At 29.7% G+C, this 14319-nt stretch overlaps 2 protein-coding genes and 2 long non-coding RNA genes across 5 annotated transcripts; 1 reads left to right on the top strand and 3 right to left on the bottom strand.

The window, feature by feature from the left end:
* The first annotated feature begins 684 nt into the window (after nucleotides 1-684).
* On the top strand, nucleotides 685-5478 carry LOC100867916 (serine protease gd). Of its 2 annotated transcripts, none has more exons than XM_003690450.4 (6): nucleotides 685-860; nucleotides 1955-2186; nucleotides 2334-2499; nucleotides 2843-3220; nucleotides 3547-3908; nucleotides 4256-5478. In XM_003690450.4, exons 2-6 carry the CDS (start codon nucleotides 1974-1976, stop codon nucleotides 4526-4528), a joined length of 1392 nt encoding a protein of 463 aa, XP_003690498.1. In that variant the 5' UTR covers nucleotides 685-860; nucleotides 1955-1973; the 3' UTR covers nucleotides 4529-5478. The 2 variants fall into 2 exon arrangements, with proteins under 2 accessions (XP_003690498.1, XP_012350095.1); XM_012494641.3 differs by having other exon boundaries at nucleotides 725-860; nucleotides 1965-2186.
* LOC116415470 (uncharacterized) lies at nucleotides 1286-1958 on the bottom strand. The gene is made up of 2 exons (XR_004226087.2): nucleotides 1536-1958; nucleotides 1286-1462 (listed from the first exon to the last, which is right to left on the bottom strand). It is a non-coding gene; the product is annotated as an uncharacterized LOC116415470 (long non-coding RNA).
* LOC147656754 (uncharacterized) lies at nucleotides 2746-4331 on the bottom strand. Its single transcript, XR_015293657.1, has 3 exons — nucleotides 4211-4331; nucleotides 3583-3645; nucleotides 2746-3271 (listed from the first exon to the last, which is right to left on the bottom strand). It is a non-coding gene; the product is annotated as an uncharacterized LOC147656754 (long non-coding RNA).
* Nucleotides 5236-12080, bottom strand: Ptip (PAX transcription activation domain interacting protein). Its single transcript, XM_003690597.4, has 9 exons — nucleotides 11796-12080; nucleotides 11082-11266; nucleotides 8453-10878; nucleotides 7641-8085; nucleotides 6989-7173; nucleotides 6637-6878; nucleotides 6271-6540; nucleotides 5971-6175; nucleotides 5236-5831 (listed from the first exon to the last, which is right to left on the bottom strand). Exons 1-9 carry the CDS (start codon nucleotides 11889-11891, stop codon nucleotides 5764-5766), a joined length of 4122 nt encoding a protein of 1373 aa, XP_003690645.2. The 5' UTR covers nucleotides 11892-12080; the 3' UTR covers nucleotides 5236-5763.
* Nucleotides 12081-14319: the final 2239 nt, after the last annotated feature.

Raw genomic sequence — 14319 nt, forward strand, 5'->3', positions numbered from 1 at the left:
TTGATTCTAAAAATATAATAAGATACAACAATACAACAATATTTGTCATTTTTTCTTTCACTTTTTAATTTTTCTTCCAATATGAATTCTGATTAAAAGAAATTAAACAATAAGTCTGATATAATCATTGGAAAAAATGGAGAAAAGTAATAGAAAAGTATTAGAACTTAGAAATGAAGATAGAAGAAATAACGGGTGTTCTATTATATTATTTGACCAAGGTTTTAATCTATTGAAAAAGTAAATAGAGATATCTATTTCCATTATATTGCCATACCATTTATATCATTTTCTCTATATTCGTCTTATTTTATATAATATAAACTTCAATTGTTCATAACTCGACAAATAAATAAATAATAAATTGATTTTTTTGTTGTATTAATTTTTCTGTTTGTTTTCGTTTCGATCTTCCAAAGATATTCCATTAACACTCTGTATATATGTAATTTTATTCATTTAAAATTTATTTAGTCAATATCGTCAACAACAATCATAAATGTATTCTTGATATAAGATATCGATGACAGATGTGATTCATTGAATCAAATTCGTGAGAAAATATTATTTCTTCCGTGCAGTCATTCTCTTTCAAGATTTCTTCATACGAATGAAACAGTTAATTGTCGGGAATGCCCCACCACTTTCCAGGATCCACAGAAGAGACGATACTCATCCTCAGCCGAGACAGTACGTGACGAGACGAACGTGACTGACAAGTTGCATTAATATCTCTGTTAAAAACTTGTTGAATATTCGTTAATAATTTTGATATAAAATCATTTTCTATGATGAAGTGCGAATAATCATTTAAGAGTGAAGTTTTTTTTGAAATATTGCAATATTGTTGAAGACTTGAGGTATTTTCTTCTTTCTTCTTTTTAAGGATTTGTAATTGAATATCTGGAGGAGATATTTTCTTCTTTTTTTTTTTGATGAATTCAGTATAATTTGTGAAATTGCGAAAGATAATATTATGGATAAAGTAATAGAGTTTTATATATTAATGTAGTGATTAATTTATATTCAGAGGAATTTCTTTTAATAATTTAATTTAATTTCTGAAAAATACTTTCAGCAATCCAAATATATCGAGTTAATATTTGATAGAATTTTTCTTTGCAATTCAAATTTATTGATAAGTGTTTTGAAGAACTTCTTTTGCAATTCAAATGATCAATTAAATTAGTGTCATTAAGTAATATTAATTCAAATATACTTCGTTAGTTTTATACTTGCATTAGGAATGCATAAAATGATAATTTTAATTATCACAAAAAAAATATATCTATTAATTTTTCTTTTACTGCGATAATAGTATATAAATAGTATCGCTTATTAGAAAAACATATAAATTTTATTGTTGATTCTCGTCACTTAGAATAAATCCGGAATCACAGAAATTAATTTCCTTATTTTTTCGAGTTTTGTATTCCATAAATTGGATTTTAAGGTTTCTTTCCTGAAACAAAACAATGAAGAAACTATATACTGAAAGACATTTGGAATTATCTATTGATGTATATCCTAGGTACCTTCATATATATTTGTGCGATCAGTCCCTACCTGCATGACAGGTAGTCTGAACTTTTATCACCATTTCTAATACACACTTAACTAGGATTTATTTTTAATCCTACCATTTCCACAACTTCTATATTTTCTTCATCAATTTCCATTTCCTTAATCCTTGATTCTCCAAATCTAACTTTTCCAATCAAAAATTAAAATATCCGATTTTTTTCTCTAAATCACGAATGAGCGTGATTTAATTCTAACAATTGACAAAGAAATAAATCTGAGTATCAAATTTCTGTTCCAAATGACAGTTAATCGAGCAATAAATGTTATCAAATAAACAAAATTTAATTGATGGATTATCAAAAGAATCTTAAAAGAAATAATAAATTTTAAATAATAATATATTAAAATTAAGTAATAATAAATGTTATAGTATGTCATAGAGTTCCAGGATGGTGAGTGTAATTGTCAAGGTTGCACTATTGCTGCGTATTCTTCAATTGATCGCAGAAGCAGCTGGCCAGTCACCGTGTCCCGAGTATTTCCGGTATATTTCAGATCCTATCGCAGACGAAATCATTGGTTTTGTTGAGATACAATCGCCACCGAGAGGAATCCCTTTGACACTTAGTGTGAAATTGAGCATTGCCGTTGCATTGCCAACAGTAAGTAATCAACAATAAACGTTGATCATAAGTTCATATATTTCTTGATAATAAGAATTTAAACTTAGAAAAAATACTGTGATTTAAGGACATTCTTATTGATATGAGAGTTAAAGTACAGTGATGCAATATGATCTTGTGTTTCAGAAATATGTTGGTAGATTAGAATTGGCACAGCCAAAGGAGCAATCGATTAGAGAAGTTATGCAGGGCAAGCCTTTATATTATAAAATCCATTTTCCACTTCCTTGGCCAATACCCATTTTAAATGGTTTATGGTTTAACAACGAACGTATCTGTTCAGGTCCACGCGGTATGTGAAAAATTTCAATAGATTTTTTTGAAGAGATATACAATTATTGATGTAAACTTTTTAGTAAGAAAATTCAATTTTTGTAACTAGATTATTTAATCAATAAATTCTATTGCATAGCTATTAAATATAAAGGAAATTTTTCATAAGTTTTAAGTCTAATTTAATTATATGTAAAATTTCAAAAGAAAAGTTTACAATCTTATAATTTATTAATATTTGTGTGATCAATTGTTATGCAAAAAATATTTGAAAAAGCAAATAATTTAATAGTAATTTTCATAAAAATATATAACAATTTTGTATGATATAATTTACATTAACATTTAATTATTTATTCCAGCAAGTGGACAGATAGTCACGTCCATCGTCCTAAATCACACGCTGTACCCACCTTCGTTAGGACTCAATTTCGATTCGAATATACGTCCCATTAATTTTCCTCAACCCTTGCCAAACACTCCACCCATTCGAAATACTCCACCAATGGTATATCAACCGATCGTCACTCCATCACCTGGCAGACCCGTGCCAATTATCAACAATCAAAATAACGTGGAATGCGGTAGAAGCAGCACAAACAAGTTCAATCTTCTAGTGGCTGGAGGAGTGAATGCATCTCGGGGTCAGTGGCCTTGGCTTGTTGCAATTTTTGTCGTCAAAAAGAATTTTGAGTTCCAATGCGCGGGAACATTGGTCACTAATAAGCACATTATTACAGGTATGTGAATCAAATGCTTAAAGAAATCCTTCTTTTTTAAAATACGTACAGCTGAAATTAAAATTTAAGAAATATTAAATATTAAAGGAACATAAAAATTAAGATACGAGTTAAAAAATGAGATATTTATGAAATAGAAAGGGAATGAAAGAAAAAAAAAAAAACAAAAAGTCAAAAATATCGTTTGTTTCACGATATATCACTTTTGAAAGAAATTGTTGCGCATCAAAAGATTAGTTCTTCTGTGCCACTTAATTAGTCCAAAAGTTACAATATTACAATTTTTGCTACATTTTTTGGTAATTTTTTTTTTTTTTTTGTTTCAGCTGCACATTGTTTGCTAACAGACAATAGTAATTTACCTGCCAATACACTGCTAGTGTCCTTGGGACGCTTTCGTCTTCGAGAATGGTCAGAGAAGGGTTCTGTAAATCGTGAAATAGCAGTGTACCAGCTCCATCCTAATTATGACAAAGGAGGCAATGCTGACGCGGATTTGGCTGTGTTAACTCTGAGAGAGGAAGTGGAGTATAATGATGTAATCAGACCAATCTGTCTCTGGACAGGACCTGCGCTTCTCGCCAGTGTTGTGGGGAAGTCTGGATACGTGGTCGGATGGGGACGTGATCAAGATGGGAACCGCCATCTACAAGAGCCTCGACAGATCAAAGCTCCCATTGTACGTCAGGTATGATTATTTTTTTTTTTTTTAAACATCAAACTTATTTGATAAGTCATTGTACTTATTATATAAATCTTTATACGAATATTTATATAATAGTAAAGATTATAAAGAAATTTTTCATACCTGAGAGTAATATAAGTCAACAAAATCTGATCAATTATCCGAGTACTTTCATTCATTTGGAATATTTTTAAACATTTCAAACTTCATTTTCATTTCATCAACTTTTATACAGATTTGACAAATTTTTTAAAATGTTAACTTTCAAATTTTCCAATAATTTCTTGACAATGACAAATATTTACCTAGAACTTCAACTGGAGAGGTAAATAACCATTAATAAATTACAGGAGGATTGTCACTGGAGCAACTCGGATTTCGTCTTGTTCACTTCGAACAGAACGTTTTGTGCAGGCTTGAGAAACGGAAGTGGCCCTTGCAACGGTGATAGCGGAAGTGGTTTTGTGATGTATGATGCTAAAACGGATCGCTTCTATTTGCGAGGAATCGTTTCGAGATCCTTGTTGAATAGAACCACTATGTCTTGTGACTTAAACCAGTATATAGTTTATGTGGACGTTGCACAACACTTAGAATGGGTAGAAAATATGATCTCTTCGTAGAACAATTTTTCATGATCTGTAACTGTAAATGTATTAATCGATCAATTCTTGCATATAAGTTATTTTACATAGTTAAAATTTAATAAATAATTTGTTTATAATCTGTAGAATGATACCAAATCAATAACGAGTCGATTGATGATAATTTAATGACTGTGATTGTAAAACGTAAAGCATAAAAGCATGTTTATGCAATATTTTTGGACTGCTTACATTAACTGTACTTTTCATATTTTCATATTTATGACATCAATGGTATACAAAATACGATTTACCTGTAAAAATAGATAATATATTGTAATTTAATTTTTTTTATACTTAATAGCAAATAATATTTATTATTATTGATATAGTTTTGATCTTACATTCTAATATTTGCAAATGTCATTGTCATTTTCTTTTGCATAAAAGAGTATCCTCTCTTCTTTCTTTTTATAATCATAGTTTTATATATTATTGTACATATTTTTATAAATTTGTAGAGAATTGTATGCCACTTATTCTACAATCAAACTTAAATTATCCCTTTATAATAAATGTTTATAACAAAGTTTCTTACAATTTATTGTAAGATATTTGTACAATAAAATAACCATGTCGAATATGAATAAATTATATAATTAAATGCACAAAGATTCTTTCTAAACAATCTTAATGAAACTGAGAAAAAACATAACGCGATTAGTAACAAAATTAGAACACAATAATACATATTTCTATTTATTTTCAATCATACACTCTTACTACACATAACTCATTTCTTATCGTATAAAGACAGTAATAAGCGAAACATATATAGAATAGAAGAAAATAAGTGTACAACGATACAAACTAGAATGATATGTGTATATTGTATATGCGACAAAAAGATGGGAAGCATACGCGCGTAAAGAGAGATAAAGACTATCGTGGAAAAAATAACTACAAAATGCTAATTAAAATAATACTTCTTAACTATAAATGAACAATATATTTTTACGTTAAAAAACAAATCTATCAAATGATCTATATTGAAATGCTATATAAAATATACTATTTTCAGAAACGAAGCATGAAAGGAGAGGTTTTGGAATGTTTTCAGTGAAAATAGTTCCTCCTGTATGATAAAATTATGTTCTTTATTGTCCCATTGAAGAAGGTAAGCAAAAATTTTCATCTCCAAAATAGCTCACTAAGAATTTAGCAAGCTCTCATCAGGAATTATAATATACAGCACATTGAAAACAGTGCTATGTTTAGATTTGTTCAGTTTGGAAGTATTGTCGTGCAACTGCTCCTAACACGATTTCTGCACTGAACACACCTACAATTATTCAAGAAAAAAAAAAAAATAAAAAAACATAAACAAACAGGAATAGGAAATTTGTTTACGTTTCCCTAATACATTTTCTTTAACATTATCCTAAAAAATTAGGGAAAATAAATTGTGAAAAATCACTTACTTATATTCGCACGTAAAACATCGGTAAGAAGATGAAGATCGTTTTCATGAGTGACGATGATATAAGTTAATTTATTACTATTCATTTCTTGGATCTGTACCAAAGATCTTCGTGCTTTTTCCATCGTTCCACCCGCACTTTCAATTATTTCTGCGATTGCCGACGGAGATGGTATTACACTTGGTGTAACGTAAAATATTTTACCCTATTCGACAAAAAAATTTTCAAATGAAAAATGAATATTGTTAATATTCTTTAACATGAATTTTCAATTTTTACAAAATACTGACTTAATATTACCTTAAGTACTGTTCCCCTATTAGGACTTGCTAGAGCTTTTTCAATATTACAATTAAAATTTTTTTCAAATTCTGGATCCCCAAGAATATATCCATTTTCATCTAAAAATGTGTTCCTCGCAGAACAATCAAGTAACCACTGTAACGTGACAATATATTTACAACGTGATAAGCAACATAACAATTTTACAGTTCTTATTGGTGCTGACATCACAAGATGAGTCGCGTCTCGCCAACTAGCTGCTAATGCACCACCTAATTCTCGAATTCTCTGTTAAACAAATATCAACAATATTGTACATATTAATAAAATACTAATAATAATAATAATAAAATATTTATAACATTAAATACTTTTATATATTACCTTTGCATGTTTCCTAGGATTTATACCGGAGAATAATATTCTCGGTTGTTTATCCGGAGGTGGAGGATCGGGATTACTAACAACTATTGGTTCATCCAAACCCAACAAATGTGGATCTTTATTCAATAATGGACCATCTAATCGCGGCTTCTTATACTTTCTTATCGAATTTGGACCCTGACCAACCTGTTTTACTTTATCGTACGATTCCTGAGTAATGTTTATTGGCATCTTCCATGCAGCTGAAAGAAATACTATTTTAAAACCATCCAGAATATTAAATTTAGAGAGGCTGATGGACTGTTATGATTTTTTTGTTGAAAAAAAATATAATTAATCAAATTTACGATACCCATTAAATGAGGCACTAGTGAATAATCCAATCTAAAAGGATTGCTCAAGCTGTACTGTTGATATTTCGGATTTTCAGTTTGATGAAGTGCGTTCATTTGGCCGCATAATAAATCCGTCAACCATTGAGCATTCACTACTCCAGTTTGCCATTCTCGAGCTTTCTTATATTTTTGACCATCTGGTCTGAAATGTTTTTTTTTTAAAAACATTAAAAATTATTGACAGTAGTAATTGATTAATGCATATCATAAAACAAAATTTATTTATTCTATTTTTTTTTTGGAGAACAAAAGTATATAAGAAAAATATATACATATATTAGTTTATTTAACGTTTCTAGATAGATATTTTGAAGTATTAGTTGAATAATGTAAATGTTATTAATCATTGTATCATATAAAAATATTATAGATTATAAATAATAAATGAAAAAGTAAAATCTATCTTTCCAATGAATATATCTTTTATAACAACTTTTGCAATCTACATTGCATATATCTATTTGAAGAAACAAAATTAATATAAGACAATAAATGCAAAATGTCTTATTATTCTTGTCTGTTAAATTCATATCTTATCCGCGAATATTTTACAATACTAATTAATAATATAGAATTAAAATCTAAAAATTGAGATCAATTAATCTATACCTTCTGCAAACGAGGAGAGTATTATGCCTGGTAAAGTAATTGGTAACTTTAGCACCCAATGCTTCTAGCATATACTTCACTTTCGCACGTTCCTCTCCTTCGAATCCAGACAATGATACAATTTGTTTGGCGCATGGAAGTTCTGTCAAGCTGAATGGCGTTGGAAAATGGAGCGCGTGCCAAGGCGGTAGTACTTGTTGTTTAGTGACAACATCCGATAGCCAATGAGCACTGACACAACGTTTCCCTTCGCGTAGCGCTTGCACCACCGTTGGATGTTTTTGGGTGATTGCAAGTACGTGAGTGGCTCGAGTACAATATTGTGGTTCTACCTCTCCTCCGTGTCTCTCGATCACTTGTTTCCAAACGGAAACATCGTTTGGACGTTGAACGTCATATTCGACGATAACAAAGATACAACCTAGCAAAAATAGATCTGGTGGCACTGGAAACAAATAATAATTGATTATTTTCAAAAGAAAGAGAAAGATGAAGAGAGATTGCTCATTTATTACATCCTTCTATTTTTGGCTTTGTTTCATTGCCATTGTAAATGGATATAATAAATGAATGAAATGAATGAAAGAAAAATATATATATTTACGCTTGAAAGATTTTCAATAAACTATAAATTATTTGATTGTATGAAGAAAATGCTTAGATATTTATATATTTGGAATACTAAATATATTAAGTAATTATATTGCAAATTGAAATTTATTCAAGAATTTCTTCAAGCGGAAATATAAATTATATATGAATCATATAGTCTTAATAGAGATTTTTTTTTTTGAAAAATTGAAAGACCATACGTTTCAGATTTGGATTGTGACCATAGAACTGAGCTTTCGCTTGAGGCATCACCGGAGCATATTGCATCTTTATTGGTGCGCCGGGCGGCGCTCCATTTGTGATGTTTCCAACGGTTCTTCGCTGATATGCCGCTAAGAGTTGTGGATCCTGAGATGGCGGTGGCGGTGGTCTGTGTTGAGCTGTCATTAATCTGAGTTGACCAGCTGCACTACCTTCAGCAGCACTACCTTGCAATCTGTTCGTCAACATGTTCGCCAGGGCAGTTTTCGTTTTTGCATTAACAACCAATTGTTGGTCCGGTGGTATTTGGGCGTTATTCGATAACGAAGTCAAAGAAGGCTCCTGTTGTGCACCCTGTTGTTGTTGTTGTTGTTGCTGCTGCTGTAGATGCTGCAATTGTTGCAGCCTTGCCATTTGTTGCTGTTTTTGCATGTGTAATTGTGCTATATGTTGAGGTGTTAAAGGTTGACCTTGCTGAAAAGTCTGACCAGGTTGACCAGTTTGTGGACCTTGCACATTTTGACCGGCTTGCACGATTACTTGATTAGAAGAATTAATCGGCGTCAGAGCAGGTGGTTGAACTCCTGAATGAACCGGTTTTTGACCAGGAGTTTGAGCAATTTGAGGTCCTATCATTTGAGGACGCGGTTGCTGAATCCATTGCAAACCACCAGGTTGAACTGGCTTTCCTGGACTTCTTATGACGGCAATGTGCGCACCTTGTTGGGCTTGACGATTTTGCATTTGCCTCTGTAGTAATAAATTTCTTTGTTTCTGAATCTTTTGAATAAATTGAGCTCTCTGTTGTGGATCCATTTGTTGTAACTGTTGATGAGTTTGAGCATCCAATTGGATTAATTGTCTTGGTGGTTGTGGTGGTTGTTGAGCCCACTGTCCACTTGGTCTTTGTGGGCCAATTTGTTGTTGCTGTTGCCTTTGCAGTTGTAAATGATATTGTTGCTGTTGCCATTGAGAATCTCTTTGAACAATAAAACCTTGTTGATTAGGACCCATTAATTGTTGATTTTGAGGTTGTTGCTGTAATTGACCATCCCTTATAACAAATTGTTGCGAACCTTGAGGTGCAGATTGTTGCAATTGTTGAGAAATTTGTTGAATTTTTTGTTGTTGTTGTTGTTGTTGCAATAGTATAAGTTGTCGTTGTTCAGATGTAAGTTGCTGTGGTGGAGTTTGTTGTTGGTTTAACTGATGCTGTGGTGTTCCAATTTGTTGTTGTTGAGTGGAAATTTGTTGCTGTTGTTGCTGCAAAACTATTTGTTGTTGTTGTTGAGGTGTCAATTGCACTTGTTGTTGTTGGACTAATTGTTGTTGAGAAGTAATTTGTTGCTGCTGTGATAAATGTTGTTGTTGATTCATTTGTTGTTGTGAAAGAATTTGATGTTGATTTAACTGTTTTTGTTGTTGGGTTAATAATTGCTGAGATGATGACATCTGATGTTGAGGTAGTTGAGAATTAATTTGTTGCTGTTGCTGCTGTGGTATCATTTGTGGTTGTGCAAGCGACTGCTGTTGTGTTCCTATTAATTGTTGTTGTTGAGATGTTAATTGCGGAGATTGTTGTTGATTCAATATTTGCTGCTGGGTATATTGTTGATGTGTAAGTTGTTGAGATAATTGTTGCTGTTGTTGATTTAATTGTTGTTGTTGTAATAATGTATGTTGCATATTCATTTGTTGTTGCTGCTGCTGCTGTGGAGATAGTTCTGGTTGCTGTATTTGCGATGGTACAGATTTTATTTGAACATTATTTTGTTGAGAAGCTTGTGGTAACCAGTTAGTTTGTGTAACATTTTGATCAGAAACAGAAGATGGAATTGTGGAAGTATTAGATAAACTTGTAGCTGGAATTGGTCGTGGAAGATGTTGTTGTGTATTAACATTACTTTGACCATTTGTTGTATAAGATATTGTTGTTACAGTTACATTAGCTGTATTTATATTATGTGAAGTATTGGAAGATACTGGTGGACTTGGTTGATTCCAAGGCATACGTTGTTTGAGTTGTTCCAACATAGCTTTAGTTCTATCTTGTTCCTCTTGAGTAGTATTGTTTTCAGTATCTTCATCCATAAAACCAGTAATCATAGCTGTAGAACTATTTGAATATATTAAAAGTCTTGGATGATATTCTACCTCACTTATAATAGCTCCTTTTTTACAACATTCTGTTACCCAATCTGGAGTTACAATTTGAATAGGATGCCTCATTGCAGTTTCATATTTTAGTCCAGCAGCCTTTCCAGTAATTAAGTGAGTACAATAACGATCTAAACGTAATTGACATTTACCACCTTGAAGTGTGATCATTGCCCAAAGACTTTTACTATCTGCACGGCTTACTTGAGATATGCATGCTCGAACATTTGAAAATAACTGTGTATCTTCAGGTGAAAAGTAATGAGGCCTATAATAATATTATTGATAAGGAAAAAAAATCAATTTTTAATAGATAAAGTTAAATTATGAATAAGAAAATAATTTTTCTTATTTAATCTTATTTTAAAAAATTATCATTAATTTTCTTAAAAACTAAAAAAAATATACTAATATTTTAATGAATTAAATTTTTTAATGTTTCACAGATTATAAATTTCTAAATTAGGATACGGCAAAAGTTTATTGCATTTGACAGAATATAAAATCCAATTTTGTGTAACTGCTGGTATCTCATAGATATCCTTTGCAGCAGATATATCATTTTCCAATGCATCATAGCCTGCTATTAAGTGTGTTACAAAATCACTAAAATAATTTGATCTTTCAGCACCTCCTTCTTGTAGTAAATTTAAAATCTGAAAATAATTAAAAAAATATTTGTTCTTAAAAATATTTTTTTGCTTTACTGTTAAAACAACGTATAATTGCAGTTTATATCCTAAAAATTAAAACAAATAATAAAAATACATAAAATAATGAAATCATTAATTATATTTTTATTTTTTTTATTTTTCTATCTTTTTAAAATTATAAATTAATTTTAATCATTAAATTAAAATTGTTAATAAAAAATATATTGCTTAATTATTGTTGAAAATACAAATAAAATTCATTTAATCTAATATAACAATTTATTTTATATTAAAAAAATTATATAATTCAAGTTTTTTTAGAAATCTCTTGTCATCTTTACATTCAAGGAATGCAGTCTGTTAAATTTGACTCCATTTTATAACCTCTTTCGTATTAATTGCGATTAATTCAGAGTATTTGCCAGTAGATTACTATTTTCAATAGTTATAATATAATAATATCAATATCATGAAATTAATGACATTATGTTAAGAGTAAAGGAAAAACGCGGGAAACGATAAAATGACATACCTTAGGATCACCTTCGCCGCTGACGTAGTATTTAACATCGGCGAATAGAGCCCCGTCGAGTTTTAATTCTTCGAGGCCGGCTCTAATGTCGCCCATCTTTTAAAAATTATAAATAAAATCACGTTTTCCACATCACAACAAAACAATTCGTTTTCGGGAACGAGGTATAGCACACGTAATATTTGATAACAAAACTCAGTCGCGACGCTTTTGTTATTATTATGATTTCAAGGTTATGTAGCTACTTCGAAATCGAACGGTGTACGTTGCACTCGATATAAATCGAAAACTTCGAGTGCGCTCGATTTGAATATCGAAAATGTCAGTTGAAATTAATATGGAATTGTGTAAAAAAATAGCTTTGTCATTTTGTATTAAAAAGTTCGAAAATAAATTAAAATACGTATGAAAATATTATATTAAATATTATTAATACGAAGTAGTGATATAAAGTGTATAAAAGAGAAGTTTTTTTTCGTTTTTTAATTATATTTTGTTCAAATTACGATTCAAAGTATAATAGCATCGCTGAGGTGAATATCAATATAATTTAGAGATAAAATATTTTAAACTAATGTATCGGTATAGATATTATTTTTAAATATATAATATTAACGAAAATTTTTGTGATAATATCATATATGTGTTATCAACATATTTTGAACAACATAGCTGATTTAAATTTTTAAACAAGGTAATATATATTATATGTATATATGACATACAGAAAAGTTTTGAAATAAGTATATACATAAAAAATAATAGAAAATTTAAATTGAATTCTTTTCAAATTACATTGTCGAATAAAAAGATATTTTCGATATTTAAAAAAATATTGTTAAATATTTTATATTATACTTATCTCAAAATAAATTATAACAATTATAACAATAAATTTATAACAATTATATAGGATATTAAAATGAAATTTTATTCTTTACTTTTTACCAAAGTCAATATAAATTATGTGCAATGTGCAAAAATTGTCATGATTATATATCAGGTTGCATAAAAATACACAAAGTTTGAAAACATTTGTTTATTTTATTGTATACTCTTTTCATTCGCGTAGTAGGTACATATCAGCATCTAAAATGCTTTTCATAATAGTTCTCCAAGACTAGTTCTCTTTCCTTTTATGCATTCTTCGATTTCTTCTCTCTCTCTCTCTCTCTCTCTCTCACTCACTCGCACTCGCTCCCTCTCTTTTTCTCCCTTCCTTCGTCAACTTTTACTCTTTCGCTCTTTCTCTCTCTATCACGCACACTATAATATAATTCTCTCTCTTTCTATTTTTTCTATATATATGTATATCTCATCATTCGCGCTTTTTTTCCTCGCATTCATAGATAAATAAATTGTAGGCTAGTATGTATAAGTTTTCTTAATAGATTTCCTCTTCTTACTTAATTTAATAGTCATTTGTCACTTAACAGATTTATTTATCTTGTAAAGACTCTAGAAATATTGAGCTTGGTCTGGTCAGTATACGTCATATATAATTCCCATTAACTTTTGTCGTTTTTTCTTTTTTTTTTTTTTTTTTTAAATTATACATGTTCTATGTATCCATGTATACGTGTATATGTGTATGCGTGTATCACTTCGTCGAAATTGGTTATTTTTTTTTTTCAAATTCGTTACATCGTAGTATCGAATATCATTTCATTTTTTTTTCTCGATCATAATATATCGTAACTCTAAATAAATGATGAAAATAACCATATGAATGGAGAAAAAACTGAAGTGGAGGAAAAATGAGCGGCAAAATTTTAAATCCTTCGTTGAATGAATAGATAGATCACATAACTCTCTGTCTAAGAAAAATTTTGTAGATTTCTTAAATTAACGTCTCGATATCGTGAAATTAAAATCGTCCACTTAAAATTATATGAATATATGTGTACATATATATGTGTTTGTCTGTATACGTGTATATATATATATATCTCTTCCGTAATAACAGATTTATAATTCATCTTATTAATCGTTATTTAACAAGTATTCTCGTGAAACGATACAAGAGGTATGTATTGCTCTGTAACAAAAAAAATAAAACATCTAAATCGTATTTCACGTAGAATTGGTAACAAGTTTGTTATCGTAGTTCATAGTCGCTAAGGCAGAAAAGAGGATAATCGCATGGATCTAGTTTCGAACAATTTCTTCTTCTGCGTGAATTTGAATGGAACTATACCCGATATGATAATGTTTAATAATTAGTTATCGTCCATTTGGTATACACGATTACACATTTAGGTGCTTAACGTTTTATAGTTCAAGATATTTCAAGTATAATATCCTCTCAGGCATCTGTGATTATTTACAATATCATTTATAATATAATCAAAATTTGAATTCTAAATTTGTGATCTAGAATAAAAGAATGTCATTAAGATTTTTAGAGAAATAAGAAAAATTTTAAATCTTATTTCTTAAACTAAAAGTAATTGAGAAAGGAAACATTAATAATTGAAAAAGACAATTTCTGATATTTAAAAAAAAAGAAATTACATACATTACA

This window comes from Apis florea, unplaced genomic scaffold (assembly GCF_048593485.1).
Source record: "Apis florea isolate Af1SG1 unplaced genomic scaffold, ASM4859348v1 contig_3496_pilon, whole genome shotgun sequence".
Taxonomy (NCBI): Eukaryota; Metazoa; Arthropoda; class Insecta; order Hymenoptera; family Apidae; genus Apis; species Apis florea.